Source organism: Equus przewalskii, chromosome 5 (assembly GCF_037783145.1).
Source record: "Equus przewalskii isolate Varuska chromosome 5, EquPr2, whole genome shotgun sequence".
In the NCBI taxonomy this organism is placed as follows: Eukaryota; Metazoa; Chordata; class Mammalia; order Perissodactyla; family Equidae; genus Equus; species Equus przewalskii.
Window position 1 is genome coordinate 55,573,900 of NC_091835.1, and position 18,460 is coordinate 55,592,359.

Genomic DNA, 18,460 nt, shown 5'->3' on the forward strand with positions numbered 1-18,460 from the left:
AGCTCAGGGCTAATCTTCCTCAGCTAAAAAAAAAAGGAAGGAGAAAGAAAAAAAGGAATGAAAATGTCTATTTCCAATACAAACACAGCAGAAGCTTGGTTTCTTTTATGTTGATTAACATGAATTCTCTCATTTTGTTTTCAAAACAACCTCATGAGGCAGTGCAAGTACAGGTATTCTGTAAAGCAAGAAAGGAAGCAGCATAGATAATCTCCAAGGATACTGGGCTCAGATTCTACATTCTCCCCACAAGATGCTCTGGCTTTGTTGATGCTAAATTGGCTCAGGAACCAGGAAAGTGCCATGTTTATTAACATTACCTTAAGCATAAATACAAAGATTGTTAGTTCACCTACTCCTGGGATAGTAATGGATGTCCAAAGAATAAAATAACAGTGGTTTAGCAAGACTCTACCTAAGTGGAGAGTGACTTTGGCATCTGGGTCCTTTTTAGGGAGTCAAAGGCAGCAAAATTTCACACGTCCTCTCCCTATGGGCAGTCATCCCATTTCATCAGGAATTTGTATCCTTGACTAAGTAATCTGGGAATTTAAAACACACATGGATGTGCGTGTGGTAGTGATGGTGGGGTATTGCTTCTTGTAAATCACATGAAGAGTAGATATTATTATCCTTATGTCACAAATAAGGACACTGAATCTCAAAAAGCTTTGGGACATTCCCAAAGTCACTGAACTACTATGCGGTAGAATTGAGATCTGGACCCAAGATCCTCAGATTCTGGAACTCTGGACTCCAATATCCCATCACATTGGGTAATGTTGGTCAGCCAGCCCAGACTCTATTTCCATTTCCCTTTTCTCTAGTCATCTCCCAGTCCGGGGTGGCATGTGATAAATCTGGCCAAACAGACTCAAATCTGCTACAGCATTCTTGGAAATGTATATGATGATATATTATATATTAACATTATAACTAACAAAGCTAAGGCACTCTTTCTCCCTTTTCCTTTATTTCTTTGTTCTTCCAAACTTTGTGTACTGTGACATCCCATGATGATAATGATCCCAAGATGATGATAATCTTCCCTGTGCCCTTTCTTCCCTTTCTCCCCCAGTGTAATGCTAAGAGCTGACATAGCATTATGGAACCATCAGGAAAAGGCCAAGGGAATTTCAGTAACAGCTGTCTTGACAGAATTGAACTGTTGAACTAGGGTGCATCCACCCATCTCTGGATTTCTCTTTCTTTCAATATAATAAATTTAAGTCCCTGTCATCAGGTTTCTGGCTACTATCTAATTGATAAACCCATTCAATGCCTTTCCTATGAATATTATTTGGTCTGATTAATATTATAGTCTAAATTTTCTTGTGTTACATATGTCTAAAACTGCTTTATTTGTCTTTTATTTTTAGTGTTTCTGGGCAAGTTTAATTTAGATATGATCTAAGTAAGCAGCATATAGTTGGGTTTTGTTTTTAATGTAATCTGAGAGAATGTTAGGTTAATCTCGATTACAAATCTAAAAAAATAGTAACAGTAAGGCTGTTCCAGTATCACACAGAGACTAATTTATGTCATCTGTAAGTCACACAATGATTATAAAACATTCTAAGAATATTTCATAGAGGAAAATCAATAGCATAGTTCTTCATGGGAAATTAGTTGCCTATTAATTTTTTGTCTGCTCCAAATCCTTCATAAACCCACAGGTGACCCTGACAGGCCAGGGGTGTTGGTTTCACCTGAAAGCTGATAATATCAAGGCGAATGATGTGATTTAAAGGGGCTAATAACCTCCAGTGGCAGCTACGGCACAGATGAAAGAAAGTCAGAAATGCTTTCCAAACAGCATATATTGTTATTTATTTTGTTCAGAATTTAATGTATCACTCAGTGAGTCACTGTTATTCACTCTCTCTCTGCTTCTTTGTGTTTACATGAAAGAAAGATTTTTACTTTAAATTATAACAGTTGAAAAATATTTTCTAATAGTTAATTTGTCAAAAGTTTTAACTAAGTTCATCCATTATGGTGAAGGTCAATCCCATATTATAGTCTAAATTCTGATTGGCAATCTGTAAGAGTTAAGGACCTATTCTTGCCTGAATTTGCCCCAAACTCTCCCAAATCACATCAATTCAGTTAGGATTGATATTATGTAAATCTTCAGTTTTCATTTCTCACTTTAAATTTATTCTAACGTTTAATTCAGGGAAAGTCCTCTTTCCATTGTGGCATTTTAAGAACCATTTATTGAGTAACTACTATGTGCCAGAGGTTTTACAGAATTTATTTCAATCTCCGAAACTCTTTGATAGAGATTTGACTTTCCAATTTACCTAATAAATGGTCTCATTTGTTGAGAAAGTACAATTTATCAACAGGGATAATCTTACATTCAGTTTTTGGATATTGAAGGGATTATCTCAAAGTCTATTCTTTAAGGAGAAGAGATGGAAAATAATGCCTTAAGTAAAGTACCAAGCGTTGCTGGTTGTCGAGTGATCATTCACAAACTTCTTTCATCATAATAAACATTCCTTCCTCACCTCATAGTGGTTCTGTGAAAATATCTTGGGATCTGTATGATTCCTGCTGGTTTGGTCAGAATAACATCCTCACAAGTGGCCACATGCACTTGGTTTGTACCCTGGAGAAGTTTGGTAGTTTTACTGCTTTTTGGACCTAGCAATAAAGAAAAAAAGGGAATAAGAATAAAACTAATTTTTAAGAGGCTTGTTATGTGTCTTTTCAGATCAGAGCAGTCTGCTTTCCTCCCTAACTGTTTTAGAAATAAATTAAGAGGAAGTGGTTAGTTTCACTGAAAAGTCTCTATCTGAAACATTTAAAGACACAGAGAACCAACATCTCACCTCTCTCTTGGAATTATCTTTGGCAGAACCTAGGGTCTAGGGAAGACCATGTGGGAATAACTATAGATGATGCCGATTCCCTGCATAATTCCATCTAAAATGCAACATTCTTAATACAGTTCTTCAGGAAAAAACTTTCATATGATAAGCGTGCTTTTCTTTATTACTCACTTAACATTTTTCAAAATATATCTCTGCAGTATTTCTCGGTGCCAAGGAGAGAAGCTAGCTTTTGGTTACCTATGCTCATCAAGAGTCAAAAAGCCTCACTAGCTATATGTTCTAAAGTGAAATCTGATCACTCTGAATTGCATAGAGTTTACATTTATGATGATAGCATCTAATATTTGCATAGTTTGTTTTCAAAACTCTTTCTAACCTTTTATTATTATAATATCACTTATAAAGAAAACCTGATAGAGAAATAATAAGTTGTCCAGAGTTAATCAGCCAGCTAAGATGTAGAAACCAAATCTTCCAATCCACAAGAATTATGGCTGCAGAAAAAGCTCTCTGTGGTGTAAAATCACAATCACAGTCAAAAACATTATCTTGTAATCAGCATATCTTAGCCATGTCTACAAGTCACAATTCTGGGTGATTTATAAGTCAATCAAGCTATCCACTGAGCAGTTTCTCTTTTGGACCTGACCAATCTCAGATCACTTAAATAGATTTTCCTTTCAAACATAAACTCATTCCCCACAGAAACAAAACTTCTTACAAAAGAATGTAAAAATTTTGAAATATTCGTTAAAAAACCATTGATTTTTAACTTTATAAGATGACCAAACATACCTTGGACTCTAAAGACAATATAACTTATGCCAAAAGCACCTTGCACAAGGGAGTGAAAAGACACCCTCACGAGTGGTCCAGAGCTCATGAAATCATTGGGTAAAGCCTTCTTCCACATAGTCCACCTAAGTTAAAAAAAATAAAATCTAATAAAAAACAAGACATTTGTTTTTCAGTAGTTTCTCTATTTTAGGCATAGCAATTAATGAAACCTATGAGGTAGAAATTTACTCTACTTTGCAAAATGAATAGGGCTCCAGAAGTCAAATGACTCACCCAAAGTCACAGAAAATGGAATGGGGAGTCAGGATCTGAACCCAGGTGCATGAATGCAACACCCATCACAATCTACTATGTCACACTACTCCCTTGAAAGACAGCAGGCAGCAAATTATTTTATCTTTAAAATGACACTAAAGTGCCATTTTTCTCCTAGAAAAGTAACCTACTTATTAAAAATATCTCACTGCGAAAATCCACAGTGGAAAACTTTCTGCTTGAAAGTTTATTCTTTCCCTACAATCAACCTTCTTTTTCTTTTTTTTGAGGAAGATTAGCCCTGAGCTAACACCTGCTGCCAACCTTCCTCTTTTTGCTGAGGAAGGCTGGCCCTGAGCTAACATCTGTGCCCATCATCCTCTACTTTATACATGGGACACCTGCCACAGCGTGGCTTGACAAGCAGTGTGTAGGTCCACACTCAGTATCCGAATCTGTCAACCCTGGGCTGTTGAAGCAGAACGTGCAAACTTAACTGCTGCGCCACCAGGCTGCCCCCAACAGTCAACCTTCTTTTGATTGCTCTACTTTGAGAGCCGAAGTCAAAGATGAAAGGGAAAATTATAACCATAGTTCTAAAACAACTCAGAGGGTTTATTAAGAAGGTGTGGAAAGAACCTGTGAGTTTCTCAGAATCAAACTCATCTACTATCAAGAATAATTCAGGGAGTGACGTCAGCATCATGGTGGAGTGAGCTCTTCCCTTGGACTCTCCCCTCTAAGAAACAACCATAAGGACATTCATATGCCAACAGAGGACATACATATATCACAAAAGATGTCTGAGAGACCCAGGCAGCCATATCCCTGAAGGTGGTGGTGGGGCTGGATCCTCCAGAGGAAGTAAAAGCTGATTCACAGGAGCTCCGTGGAGAGAGACAGGCTGTGGTAGTGGTATGTACACAGGTGAAAAGGGCACCCCGTCCCCACCCAGTACTCCAGCCCCAGAATCATCCAGAGCATGGTACGGTGTGTGTGGTAGTGGTGGTGGGGAAAGTGCACAGGTGAAGAGAGGTGCCCTGTCCCCACTCAGCTCCCCAGCCCCAGAAGTCTGGAGTACAGTGCAGAGAGTATGGCAGCAGCAGCGGGGAAAGTACATAGGTGAGGGAAGTGCTCCATCCCCGCCCAGCACTCCAGCCCCAGGATTGCCTGGAGCAAGGTGCAGAGAGCTTGGTGGCAGTGGCGGCAGTGGTGGCAGGGAAAGTGCGCAGCCCTAGAATCTTCTGGAACATGGCACAGACCATATGGCAGCAGCAGAAGGGAAAGTGTACAGGTGAAGGAGGTGCCCTGTCCCTGCATGGCACTCCAGCCCCAGGATCGCCTGGAGCACAGCCCAGAAAGCTTGGCAGCAGTCACGGTGCCAAAAGTTCACAGGTGAGGAGAGGTGCCCTGTCCCTGCCTAGCACTCCAGCCCCACTATTGCCTGGAGCAGTGAGCGAGGAAGCAGCAGCTGGGGAAAGGGGAAGTGCAAAGTCCTGCAATCGCCCAGAGCTCCATACAGAGAGACAAGCAGGAGCTGGGGGAAGCACTGGTGAAAGTGAGTACACCTTCCCCTGCCTGGTGCTCCAGATCTGTCACTGATCAGTCACTCAGAGAGAAAACCAGTCAGTGGCCAGAGCTGGGGAGCCCCTGCTCATGCCAGGCCCAGAATACATAGTGCCTGATCCCCACCCAGTGGCGGTACACAGCAGTTGCAACCAGATAAGAGCACCATGAGGAAGCAAAAATCCACTCCATCAAGCAGTATGAGGAGGTATAGTAAATCTCCAGACAAGAAGGAAAGTGACAAGTACCCAGAAACCAACCCAGAAGGCACAGAAATCCATAACCTAAATGACAAAGAATTCCAAACAGCTATCATAAAAAAACTCAATGAGTTAGAAGAAAACAAATTAACAAAAAGACAAATTAATGAGTTCAGGAGCTTCTTCATAAAGGAGATTGAACCATAAAGAACCAATCAGATTTGTTGGAGATGAAAACCACAATGATGAAATAAAGAAAAATCTGGATTCCTTAAAAAACAGAGCTGATAACATGGAGGACAGAATAAGCCAGTTAGAGGATGGTACTATAGAAATGCTTCAGGGCTGGCCCCATGGCCGAGTGGTTAAGTTCTCGTGCTCCACTGCAGGTGGCCCAGTGTTTCATTGGTTCGAATCCTGGGCGCAGACATGGCACTGCTCATCAGGCCATGGTGAGGCAGCGTCCCACATGCCACAACTAGAAAGACCCACAACGAAGAATATATAACTATGTACCAGAGGGCTTTGGGGAGAAAAGGGAAAAAATTTTTTAAATCTTTAAAAAAAAAAGAAAGAAATGCTCCAGAGGGAGGAGAAGAGAGAACTGAGACTAAAAAGAAATGAAGAAGCTCTCAGAGAAATATCTGACTCAATCAGGAAGTGCAACATAAGGATTATAGGTATTCCAGAGGGAGAAGAGAAGGAGAATGGAGGAGGAACCTTGTTCAAAGAAATAATAGCTGAGAACTTCCCAAACCTGGGGAGGGAGCTGGAAATCCATGTGAAAGAGGCCTCCAGATCTCCTAACTTTGTCAGTGTAAAAAGACCCACTCCAAGGCATATAGTGGTGAGACTGGCAAAAGTCAAGGGCAAAGAAAATATACTAAGGACAGCAAGGCAGAAGAAAATAACTTACAAAGGAACCCCTATCAGGCTTTCAGTGGATTTCTCAGCAGAAACCTTACAGGCTAGGAGAGAATGGAATGATATATTCAAAATCCTGAAAGACAAAAACTTTCAGCCAAGAATACTCTATCTGGTGAAAATTTCCTTCAGATATGACAGAGAAATAAAAACTTTCACAGATAAACAAAAGCTAAGGGAGTTCATTGCCACAGGACCCCCACTACAAGAAATCCTCAAGAAGGCCCTCATATCTGGGAAAAAAAAAATAGGAAAGGGGCTACACAGCCCTGAGCAAGGAGATGAATAGGTATGCAATAATCGGAAAATGGAAGGTCTCTATCAGATCAGGTTAGTAAACACTTAACTTTAACATCAAGGATAAAGAAAAGGAAAACACCAAAACAAAAATGATGCCATAATTTTAACCACAAACTCACAAGATGGAAAAAGATATGACAAAAATAACTTAAAAGGGGAAAAGGAAAGGGATGGAAACAGTAGAGTCTAAGGAAAAAGAGGCTATCAGAAAATGGACTATCTCAACTATGAGATTCTTTACACGAATCTAAGGGCAACCACTAGACAAATAATTAGAACAAGAGACATGGAAGACAAACAAGGAGAAAACAAAGAAAACCAATGGAGAAAACTACCTTATCAAATTGGTAGTCTGAAAGACACAGGACAAGAAACAAAGAAATTTTATAAACTATTTAGACCAAAATAAAAAAATTTTTTAAAAAGTAGAATTCAGTATCAGGGGCTAGCCCCATGGCCTAGTAGTTAAGTTCAGCTCACTCTGCTTCGGCGGCCCAGGTTCGGTTCCTGGGTGTGGACCTATGCTCCTTGGTGGCCATGCTGTGATGGCAACCCACATACTAAATAGAGGAAGATTGGCACAGATGTTAACTCAGGGCAAATCTTCCTCAGCAAATAAATAAATAAATAAATAAATAAATAATTCAGTATCACTCTATAACATTTATTTAAATGTCACCTGCTCAGAAAGACATTTGCTGGTTATCCTACATACAATTATACGGTACCTACATCACAGATACTTTTCCTCTCCCTTCTCATTTCATTTTCCCCCATAGCTCTTCTACCTAATATATTATATATTTTATTTTATCTTATTGTGTGTCCTCTCCCCAGTAGAATATAAGCTTGGTAAGGGCAGGGATATTTTGGTCCACTATATTCTCTACTGGATCCCCACAACCAAGAAGAGTTAATCTCTGGCCCATAATAGGCACTCCACAGACATTTGTAGGGAGGAAGGGGGGAGGAGATTATATCCAAGAAGAAGAAAAAACATTAGTTGGCATAACATATTAGGGTAAATGATGTTGAAATACTATTCGAAGAATGATCAAACATTTATTTGTAGCAAGTAGAGATGAATGCAGCTCTTGAATGAGTTCCTGGCTCCCACAGGGAAAAAGATAGCACTTTACAGTACAGAAAAATACTATCCGACTTGAGTAAGGGGTAATATTTCCATTACATCCTGCAGTTCTGCTAGCTGTCATCTGAAGTGACAGAACAATCTCGCAGGGTCAAGCTGACAAATTCAAATCAAAGAAATGCTAGGTTGGAAAATTATAGGGGTTCCCTAGTCAATCCACAACAAAGTCAAGCATGGTTTTCAAAAGGTAATAATGAAAAAGGCAAGTTTTCCCAGAAAATCATTCTTTCTATATGAGAATCTAGTATATGATAAAGATAATGCTATAAATTGGAGAGAAAGGAATTTTTTTTAAAAGCAGGCATAAAGTCACTTTACCATATGAGAAAATACATTTCCACAGGATTAAAGCTTCATTTTAATTAAATTTTTTTTCCGACCTCAGAATGGGCAATGGATTTTTAAAAATAAAAGCAGTGAGATAAATTGGAGATCAAAGATATGTATGGGTAGGTTTAAACCAACAAACTTAAAAATGTTTACATCAACATATAGTAAACAAAATTTAAGGGCAAATGACAATCTTATGAATAAGCACTTAACTTTTGACAAAGAAAAAAATTGTTATATATAAGGATCTTATAAACCAGTGAAAAGAACAATACTCAAATTTAAAAATGGGCGGTAATGAGAAGAAATAAAAAATATAAATAGCTAACTATGAAAAAAGTAATTATACCCCTTAACGATAAAAAAGTAAAAGTGCCTATCGAATTGAGCTATTGGGTTACAGGTGTGGTGAAAGAGGTCTCATGTACGGCTAACAGCCATGAAAACTAACCCAGTGTTCCTGAAGAGTAATTTAGCAGTGAGCACTCATGCGAAAAAAAAAAGTTCTGAGTCGCTAGGCATTATCCCAATTTGGGGAGATACAGAGGGAACAAAACAGCAAGATCCCTGTTCTCCCGAAGCTATCATTTCAGTCAGGGAAATGAAGAAGATGGTTTCAAATACAGCCTGCGGCTACAAATGAAATAACCAGTGTTGTCTGATAGAAAATGACAATGGGAGGGAATGGATGATGCTACCATAGACTGAGAAGGCCTCTCTAAGGAGGTGACCTCTCAGTCATTCACTCATTTATTAAATGCCTTCTATGTGTCAGGCACTGTTCTAGGCACTGGCAATTCTTGAAGTGAAGAGACAAAAGCTGCAGTCCTCATGAAGCTCGCATTCAACAGGGAGACACAGACAAAGCAAACGTGAAAAAACCATCATACGTCAGCAGACGATAAGTGCCAAGAAAAGGGTGCCCGCCACGAAGTACAGAGGCGGCAGTGGTGCAGTTTACATCCATCAAAGCAGTCCTCATGAAGAAGGTGATAATTACCGTCAACACTAGAGGGAAGGGAGGGGCAAAGATGAGACAGAGCTCCTTCAGGAGCTGAGAGAAGTAGATGGACACGGCCCCAAGGTGAGAATGATAGTGCCTGGAGTGTGGTGAGCTGATGGAGAGGGAGGCGAAAGGTCTGGCTAGGGAGTGTGGATTTTATTCCAGAGCCAAGGAAAAGACCTTGAACTGTTTTAATCAACGCAGAAGGGGGAGGTGATCTGATCATAGGGGGAAAATGTGCACCGTGGATAGGCCAGTTCATAGTTTTTTTCCGTAGCTAAATGAGATAGTATTTATAAAGAAAGAATCTTTAAATAAATATTTGTGCCTTCTAAGTCCATGATTTAATCTCTCAGAATTTATCCTAAGAAAATAATCCCACCCTTAAAGCAATTTTCCTGGCCTCCATATATTCCTGATTCAAACATGTGCATATGTGCATGTACCACACACACTCACAATAACATACATAAACTATTTTCCTTCCAGGTGTCCCCATCGACCAAATTACTTCCAATACCCACCTACCCACCACCTCCCTCTTTACTGAGAGCCAAAAACCTGTATTACACTTATACAAACAAGAGATGGCAAGTTTGTTTTGTTGTTGTTTGTTTTGTTGAACAAAAACTGATTTGCCCGTACATGAAATGAAATGACAGCTGGCTTGGTGTTAGCAAATCTTTTGCATTCTGTCATTTTAAAAGCCTTTAATGTATTTTGCTTTATTTTGAAATTCAACCCACTCCCCCCAAGCCCAATTTTTAACCATCTTAACTCCTCCTCTATCATATACACATTTCTGGCATTCTGGCATGGTTCTGGTATGTTTAAAGAAGTTTGGTCCTCTTGTCTTTTTTTTTTTCTGAATACACATACATACAAACTCACACACTCAACCTTTCATATACCTGTTCTTTAAATTTGAATTTTGAATATATTAAGTGTACCTAGAAAAAAAAGGCATGCCTATTACAGGATCAAGCCAGCCTGGTGGTCTAGAGGTTAAGTTTCAGTGCCCTCACAGCCACAGCCTAGGCTCGTTTGCCAGTCAAGAAACCACACTACTCATCTATCGGTTGTCTTAGTGCAGCAGCTGCATGTTGCTGTAATGCTGAAAGCTATGTCACTGGTAATTCAAATACCAGCAGGGTCACCCATGGTGGACAGGTTCCAGCAGAGTTTCCAGACTAGGACGAAGGACCTGGCTGCCCACTTCCAGAAACACTGGCAAGGAAAACTCTATGAAGAGCAGCCTAGCACTGTTTGATGCAGCTCCAGTGCAAAGAAGGACCAGGCAGCATTCAGCTCTGCTGTACACAGGATCACTAGGAGTCGGAATCAATTCAATGGCACTAACAACAAATTACGTGAATCAATAATTTGGTGATATTATTACCAAGTCAAACTCTCTCTTGATCATGAACTGCCTATTACAGAAAAGGCTCCCAGCACAAAGTTGAAATGCCAGTAAGATTACCTGCCATCCTTCTCTCACTGTGGCTTTCTTCATAAATAGTCAGAACTGAATCTCGACACATATAAGACCCAGGGAGTGACAGATACTCAACCGTAAATTTTGCCATACTACTTGGTGAAACTCTGAGCACCCAAGAACATTCCAGTTTTCCTCTATAATCCAGAGGATATCTTGGAGTTGAAAAGAAGCCTCTGGGTTCTTCTAGCTCCACTTCAGAGTAACAGCCTGCAATTCAGAACACGTGGACACCATAAACATATGTGGACCAGCATAAACAACGCAAAAAAAAAAATGAGGTTCTATTACAAAGTTGAAAAATTTAGGCTTTCAAAAAGAAAATTAAAACTTCATTGCTATCAGTTACAAGTTCCTCGGTGAAAGAGATCACCCCATCCGATGTGTCCTATTTTCTTGAAATGAGATTGCAGGAGCAGAATTTAAATCATAATTATTTAAAATTACTTTTAACTGAATTTTTTAAATTTCTTAGAAAACACACAGAGGACTGCATTCGCTATGTCCAGCATGTTTTCATTTCGTTCCTTCTTTAAGATGTAACTGAAGATCTGTTCCTAAAAGCTTCACTAACTTGAGTGAGCATTTATCTTGCTGGGACAAATGATTACACACATGGGGTTTGTGACTGAGGTCAAGAAAAGGAGAATTTGCTGAACACAACTGAATGTCTCTCACTTCTTCCGCTTGCTTTTAAGTCCAAGGGCAACTTGGACCTGCAGGGGCATCTGCAGAGCTTCAGATGCCAGTAGCTCTCTGGCCCTCTGACCCTGTAATCAGCTTCTCCTTCTTCAGATTACATCCTTGACTCTTTGCTCTTCCCCTATGTCAATTCCGTTGACAAAAATCTGAGCAATTACACATTGAAATACTCTATATTCAAATTAACTCATTTTAATGTATGAGTATTAGTTAATACATATATTATTATATATTCTCTCCCATAGAGAAATTAATAATCTAACCAAGGAGAAACATACGTAAATATACTTTTATGAACAGTAGAGATGAAGAGTGGCAGAGGAAAATGAAATGCTACAAGAATTTGGATCCTACTTAATTGTCTAGTTCTTTGAAAATACTCCTTTTCATTTATATGGCTACTATGATCTAATTTTGATATTTATTAGGTCTACATTGATTTAATAGTAACCTAACTGATTTCCCAGCCTCTAATCTTCCCCACAATGTCCTCTATTCTGGTGGTAGTATATGAAACAAAAGAATTAAATTCTTTCCTTGCTCAAAGCAACTAAAGCAGAGCAGCTTGCAAGGTCTTTCAGAGTCTGGCCCCAACATGTTTTTCCAATCTTCAATTTTTTCCCTCTCCATGTGAATCCTCCATGACAAGTCTGCCAGGAAAAGGAATTCCCAACCAGTCACTGCTTTTTCTAAATGGGGTAACAATCTCAAAAAAACTATTGCTAAGATTCATTAATTCCCTTGTGTAAAAAGCAAGCTGTGGGAGTGGGTGGGTATTAAATAAGGCATAGCCCTAACATTCTATCTCATAGAATAGTCATAGAACTAAAACAAAACAATATCCTTTCATATGTAAAACTTTATCTGGCATGAATAAGTTTTTCTGAGTATATACAAATGAGAAATAGCTTCTCTACATTTTAATAACGTCCATTTTCTAATAGCCTTAATGCGACAGTTCAAAGACTACATTAGATGGTCATGACCACCATCATCTATAAACCCTTATGCATTGGTCATACCATCTCTATTCTAAGTGCTCTATATGCATTAACTTACTTAGATACTCACTGAAATTGTTCATTGAACTCAAACATTGAAATCATTAGGTTTTAGGATCTTAGACATAAGTCTGCTCTCCATCGCAATCTTGACTCCAGATTTACTTTTAATCTAAATATCACTCTTTGACTTTCATTTTGATTCACTGTTGTCCGACTATACCACCCACAACTGGTCCCTGAGTTACTTCTCCTTATTCCTAGAAGCTTCCTTAGCAGTCATTTTCTCTAACACTATTCCTGCCATAAATCTTGCTGATTTCAATAGCCATATAGATGATGATTCCATCCCTGAAGCTTCTCAATTTCTCAGCTTTACTGCACTGATCTTGTCCTCCACTCAACATCAACCATCATCCCAATAGCCAGTCCCTAGAGACGTGGTCGTTAGCCATAACTCTAAGCCTTTCATAATCTCAGTTTCAAGCACCACTCTCTCCAACCACAACCTTTTATCTTTTCAGCTTCCTTTAACACTCCTTCCACCTTTTGAAACTTGTACTTCATCTATCCTAGCACCTTTTCTTTGTCCCTAACTCATCTTTCATCCTTGCTTCACTCTTTTCCTAGCTTAAATTCCAACGATCCATCATTTTAATCCCTTCTTCACATACTCAATTCCATTATACTCTTACATACTTGGGAAAACCCACTCTCACTGAATCTACTCTCCACCTGCTCTGCATCTATGTGGTACTCCTCTGCGTCTCCAAACGAAAACATACAGCTAAGCTAACTGATTAGTCTCCTTCTAAATTCATGATCATTAATCTAAGAGGCTTTTATGCTGCCCAAGAATCCTACTACATTTTCCTAGTCCGTGCACCTTGTCACTTTTTTAGAGAAGTATTTCATACCTTCTTTTCTTAAAATACTCAAACCCTCTTCACAACCCCGTTTCATCTGCTGAGAAAATAGAAGCAATTAGAAGAGAACTGCCGGAAGCTCCTGTCCTCACGTGTACCTGCATCAGTGCCTAAATACTCTGCCTTCCATCCAGCAACTACGATGAACTGCTCTTTGCTCCTATCCAAGACCAACCCTCCAGCTAGGCACTAGGTCTCATCCCCTCTCTTCGACGGAAGGTCATCACTCGGCAATTCTCCCTCTCTTGTGCATCCTCTTCAATTTTCCTCTACCTCTGCCTAGCTTTCTATTGGGGTTGAGTACATGTGGGAGCGGGTGAGGCAAAAATGAGTGAAAAGGGAAAGATCCTGATGATTTGGAAACCAAGACTTAACGGTATCATAGAACTTTCATCTCCCTGCAAGTCTATCACTGACTTCTAATTCTCCAGTTGCTGCTCACTTTTAACTAGAAGTCAAGATCCTATTCGCAAACAGACACTGACAATTGTAGGAGAATTAAGAGAAACACTAACTCTGATGCTGGTCTTGGTCATCTCATATCCAGAGTCTTTACCTCACAAGATACCTTAAAGTCTAAGGATCTTTGTTCATATAGGAATAAATAGCTCAGAGGTCAGGATAATTCTATGCACTTCTCCAAAATTGAAGCACTTGTTCACAACCACAAGATTTTTTTTTTTTTTTTTTTTACCTGTAACAGCTGTATCTTTGGGACAGAAAAGATCCCCAGATAGTCACAATAATAACTCTCCTTTCTTTCAGCTTAAACTACCAGCCAGAATGAAAACAGAGTTTATAGTGCTCCAAAGAAAATTAGTGGATCCAGACATGCAGTGCTTTTTGATAAGTTCTTATTAGCTGTATTAATGGGATAACGTGGATATCTATTACCTGGCCTAGATGCACTGTCTGTTGAAGGTGTGGATGGTAGCAATTGTTGTCTTGTTAGGGTTTTACTTTCATTATCTATCTGAAGTGAAGCAGGACCTGTACCTGGAGAGACCATGTTAAAAATAAGTAGATAAAAGCCTGAGAACAAAATGTAGTCTGTACCAAAGCAGCTTTTGTCAAAAGAGAATGCAAATATAGGATTAAAACAGCCTCAGGAAAAGCGAGTTTTATCCAAACTCTGCCCAAGGGAGAACTTAGTCTTACTGAATTTTAATGTGCTTAGAAACTAAGATAAATGAAATACTACTTTATGGTCTTTGCTTTCATAATGCTGATTTCTATCACACTCAACTCTCCCAAACCCACTTAAAGAAAGGCATTGTTTCCATAGTATCTGAAAAATATTTACCTTTGATTTTGGATTGGATCCAGTCCAAGAAGACACTCACCCTGGCAAATACACCTGGCTTCCTTGGCTGGGTACAGCCGGCTCCGCAGCTGACAATGCCATAGAGGACAAAGGGACCTTTTTCATGTCTACATACTAATGGCCCACCAGAGTCTCCCTGAAACATCAAGAAAATGTGTTCTAGAAAATTGCTTTAATCAGAGCTCTTGCTTTCAGTTTTGGAACAGGAATAACCAATAACGTATTCATAGCACATTTCTTTAATTTAAAAAAAATTATTCTTTGTCTATTTGTATACCTTAGAACAGGTAGGCTCAAATAAGTAAAATCACAAATCAAAGAGGAGACATTACAACTGATCTCACAGAAATACAAAGGATCATAAGAGACTACTATGGACAATTATACACCTAAAAATTGGATAACCTAGAAGAAATAGATAAATTTCTAGAAACATACAAACTATCGAGACTATCAAGACTAAATTTCTAGAAACATACAAACTATCAAGACATAAGGAAATAGAAAATCTGAACAGATCAATACAAGTAAGGAGATTGAATCAGTAATCAAAAACATCAACAAAGAAAAGCCCAGGACATGGGGCCGGCCCCGTGGCCGAGTGGTTAAGTTTGCATGCTCTGCTTCTGCAGCCCAAGGTTCAGATCCTGGGCACAGACATGGCACCGCTCGTTAGGCCATGTCGAGTCGGCCTCCCACATGCCACAACTAGAAGGACCCACAATTAAAGTATACAACTATGTACGGGGGGGATTAGGGGAGGAAAAAAAAGCAGGAAAAAAAAAAAAGAAGAAGATTGGCAACAGTTGTTAGCCCAGGCGCCAATCTTTGAGGGAAAAAAAAAAGAAAAGAAAAGCCCAGGACAAGAAGCCTTCACTAGTGAATTCTACTAAACATTTAAAAGAGAATTAACTGCAATCCTTTTCAAACACTCCAAAAAATTACAGAGGAGGGAACACTCCAAAACTAACTTTACAAGACTAGCATTACCCTGATACCAAAGCAAGATAAGGACAATACAAGAAAAGAAAACCACAGGCCAATATCTCTGATGAACATAGATGCAAAAATCCACAATAAAATACTGGCAAACTGAATTCAAAAGCATATTAAAAGGATCATGCAGGGGGCTGGCCCCGTGGCCAAGTGGTTAAGTTCACGCGCTCCATTGCAGGCAGCCCAGTGTTTCATTGGTTCGAATCCTGGGCGCGGACATGGCACTGCTCATCAAACCATGCTGAGGCAGGGTCCCACATGCCACAGCTAGAAGGACCCACAACAAAGAATATACAACTATGTACTGTGGGGCTTTGGGGAGAAAAAGGAAAAAAATAAAATCTTTAAAAAAAGAAAAAGGATCATGCACCATGATCAAGTGGGATTTATTCCAGTGATAAAGGATGGTCCAACATATGCAAATCAATACATGTGATACACCACATTAATAGAATGAAAGTTAAAAATCATATCATCCCAATAGAACAGAAAAAGCATTTGACAAAATGTAACATCCTTTCATGACAAAAATTCTCAACAAATTGAGCATAGATGGAACATATCTCAACATAATTAAGTCCTTATATAACAAATCCACAGCTAACATCATACTCAACAGTGAAAGGTTGAAAGCTTTTCCTCTAAGATCAGGAAAAAGAAAAGGGTGTGCACTCTCACCATTTCCATTCAATATAGTACTGGAAGTACTAGCTAGAGCAATCAGGCAAGAAAAGGAAATAAAAGGCATCCAAATCAGAGAGGAAGAAGTAAAACTGTATTTGCAGATGATATGATCTTATATACAGAAAATCCTAAAGACTCCACCAAAAAACTGTTAGAACTAATCAATGAATACAGTAAAATTTTAGGGTACAAAATGAACGCACAGAAATCAGTTGTGCCTCTATATATTAACAATGAAATATATATAAAAAAATAAATAAAACAATCCCATGTACAACAGCCTCAAGAAGAATAAAATACTTAGGAATAAATTTAACCAAGGAGGCAAAAGACCTCTACATTGAAAACTATAAGACTTTGATGAAAGAAATTGAAAACAACACAAATAAATGGAAAGATAACACATGTTGATGGATTGGAAGAGTTAATATTGTTAAAATGTCCATACTACTCAAAGCCATCTATAGATTCAATGCAGTCCATAATCAAAATTCCAATGGTAATTTTCACAGAAATAGAAAAACAATCATAAAATTCATATGGAACCACAAAAGACCCCAAATAGCTAAAGCATTCCTGAGAAAGAACAAAGTCAGAAGCACCACAATTCCTGATTTCAAAATACATTACAAATTTATAGTAATCAACACAGTGTTGTACTGACATAAAAATAAACACATAGACCAATGGGACGGAATCATGAGCCCAGAAAAAAACCCTCACATATACAGCCAACTAATATTTGAGAAGGGAGCAAAGAATACAGATCTTCATTGACTTATGGTGAGCTTACATCCTGATAAACCCATCATAAGTATAAAATATCATAAATCGAAAATGCATTCAATATGCCCAACCTACTGACCATCATTATTTAGCCTAGCCTACCTTAAACATGTTCAGAATACTTGCATTAGCCTACAGTTGGGCAAAATCATCTTAGACAAAGCTTATTTTATAATGAAGTGTTGAATATCTCATGTAATTATTAAATACTGTACTGAAAGTGAAAAACAGAATGGTTGCATGGGTACAGAATGGTTCTAAGTGTATAGGTTGTTTACCCTCATGATCATGTGGCTGACTGGGAGCTGTGGCTTGCTGCTGCTGCCCAGCATAATGAGAGAGTATCGTACCATATATAACTATCCCAGGAAAAGATCAGAATTCAAAATTTGAAGTACAATTTCTACTGAATGCATATTGCTTTTGGACCATCTTAAAGTAAAAAAATCGTAAGTTGAACCATTGTAATTTTGGGACCATCTATACTCAATGGGGAAAACATAGTCTCTTCAATAAACAGTGTTGGGAAAACTGGATAACGTGTAGAAGAATGAAATTGGACCCCTGTCTTACACCATTCACAAAAATTAACTTGAAATGGATTAAAGACTTAAATGTAAGTCCCCAAACCATGGAACTCCTAGAAGAAAACATACAGGAAAAGATCTTTGATAGTGATCTTGGCAACAACTTTTTGGATATGAAACCAAAAGCACAAGCAACAAAAGCAAAAATCAGTAAGTAGGACATTAAACTAAAATTCTTCCACACATCAGAAGAAACAATCAACAAAATGAAAAGACAACCTATGGAATGGGAGAAAATATTTGCAAACCATGTATCTGACAAGGGGCTAATATCTAATATATTAAAAGAATTCATACAAATCAATAACAAAAAACAACACAACTTGAAAATGAGTAGATGATCTGAATAGACATTTTTCCAAAGGAGACATACAGCTGGCTAACAGGTACATGAAAAGTGCTCAACATCACTAATCATCAGGGAATTACAAATCAAAACTACAATGAGATATCACCTCACACCTGTTAGAATGGCTGTCATCAAAAAAACAAGAGATAGGGGTCGGCCCCGTGGCCCAGTGGTTAAGTTTGCATGCTCTGCTTCGGCAGCCCAAGGTTTTGTGGGTTTGAATCGTAGGCATGGACCTAGC

The 18,460-nt window shown here is 38.7% G+C and overlaps 1 protein-coding gene across 1 annotated transcript in view; it reads right to left on the minus strand.

Moving 5' to 3' along the window:
• Positions 1 to 1,625: 1,625 nt before the first annotated feature.
• OVCH1 (ovochymase 1) overlaps positions 1,626 to 18,460 on the minus strand; it is a 55,369-nt gene continuing 38,534 nt past the window's right edge. The window contains 7 exon segments of the mRNA XM_070619700.1: positions 1,626 to 1,773; positions 2,517 to 2,652; positions 3,639 to 3,731; positions 3,734 to 3,763; positions 10,850 to 11,074; positions 14,388 to 14,489; positions 14,797 to 14,953. Of these exon segments, the coding sequence (XP_070475801.1) occupies positions 1,626 to 1,773; positions 2,517 to 2,652; positions 3,639 to 3,731; positions 3,734 to 3,763; positions 10,850 to 11,074; positions 14,388 to 14,489; positions 14,797 to 14,953 (891 nt within the window).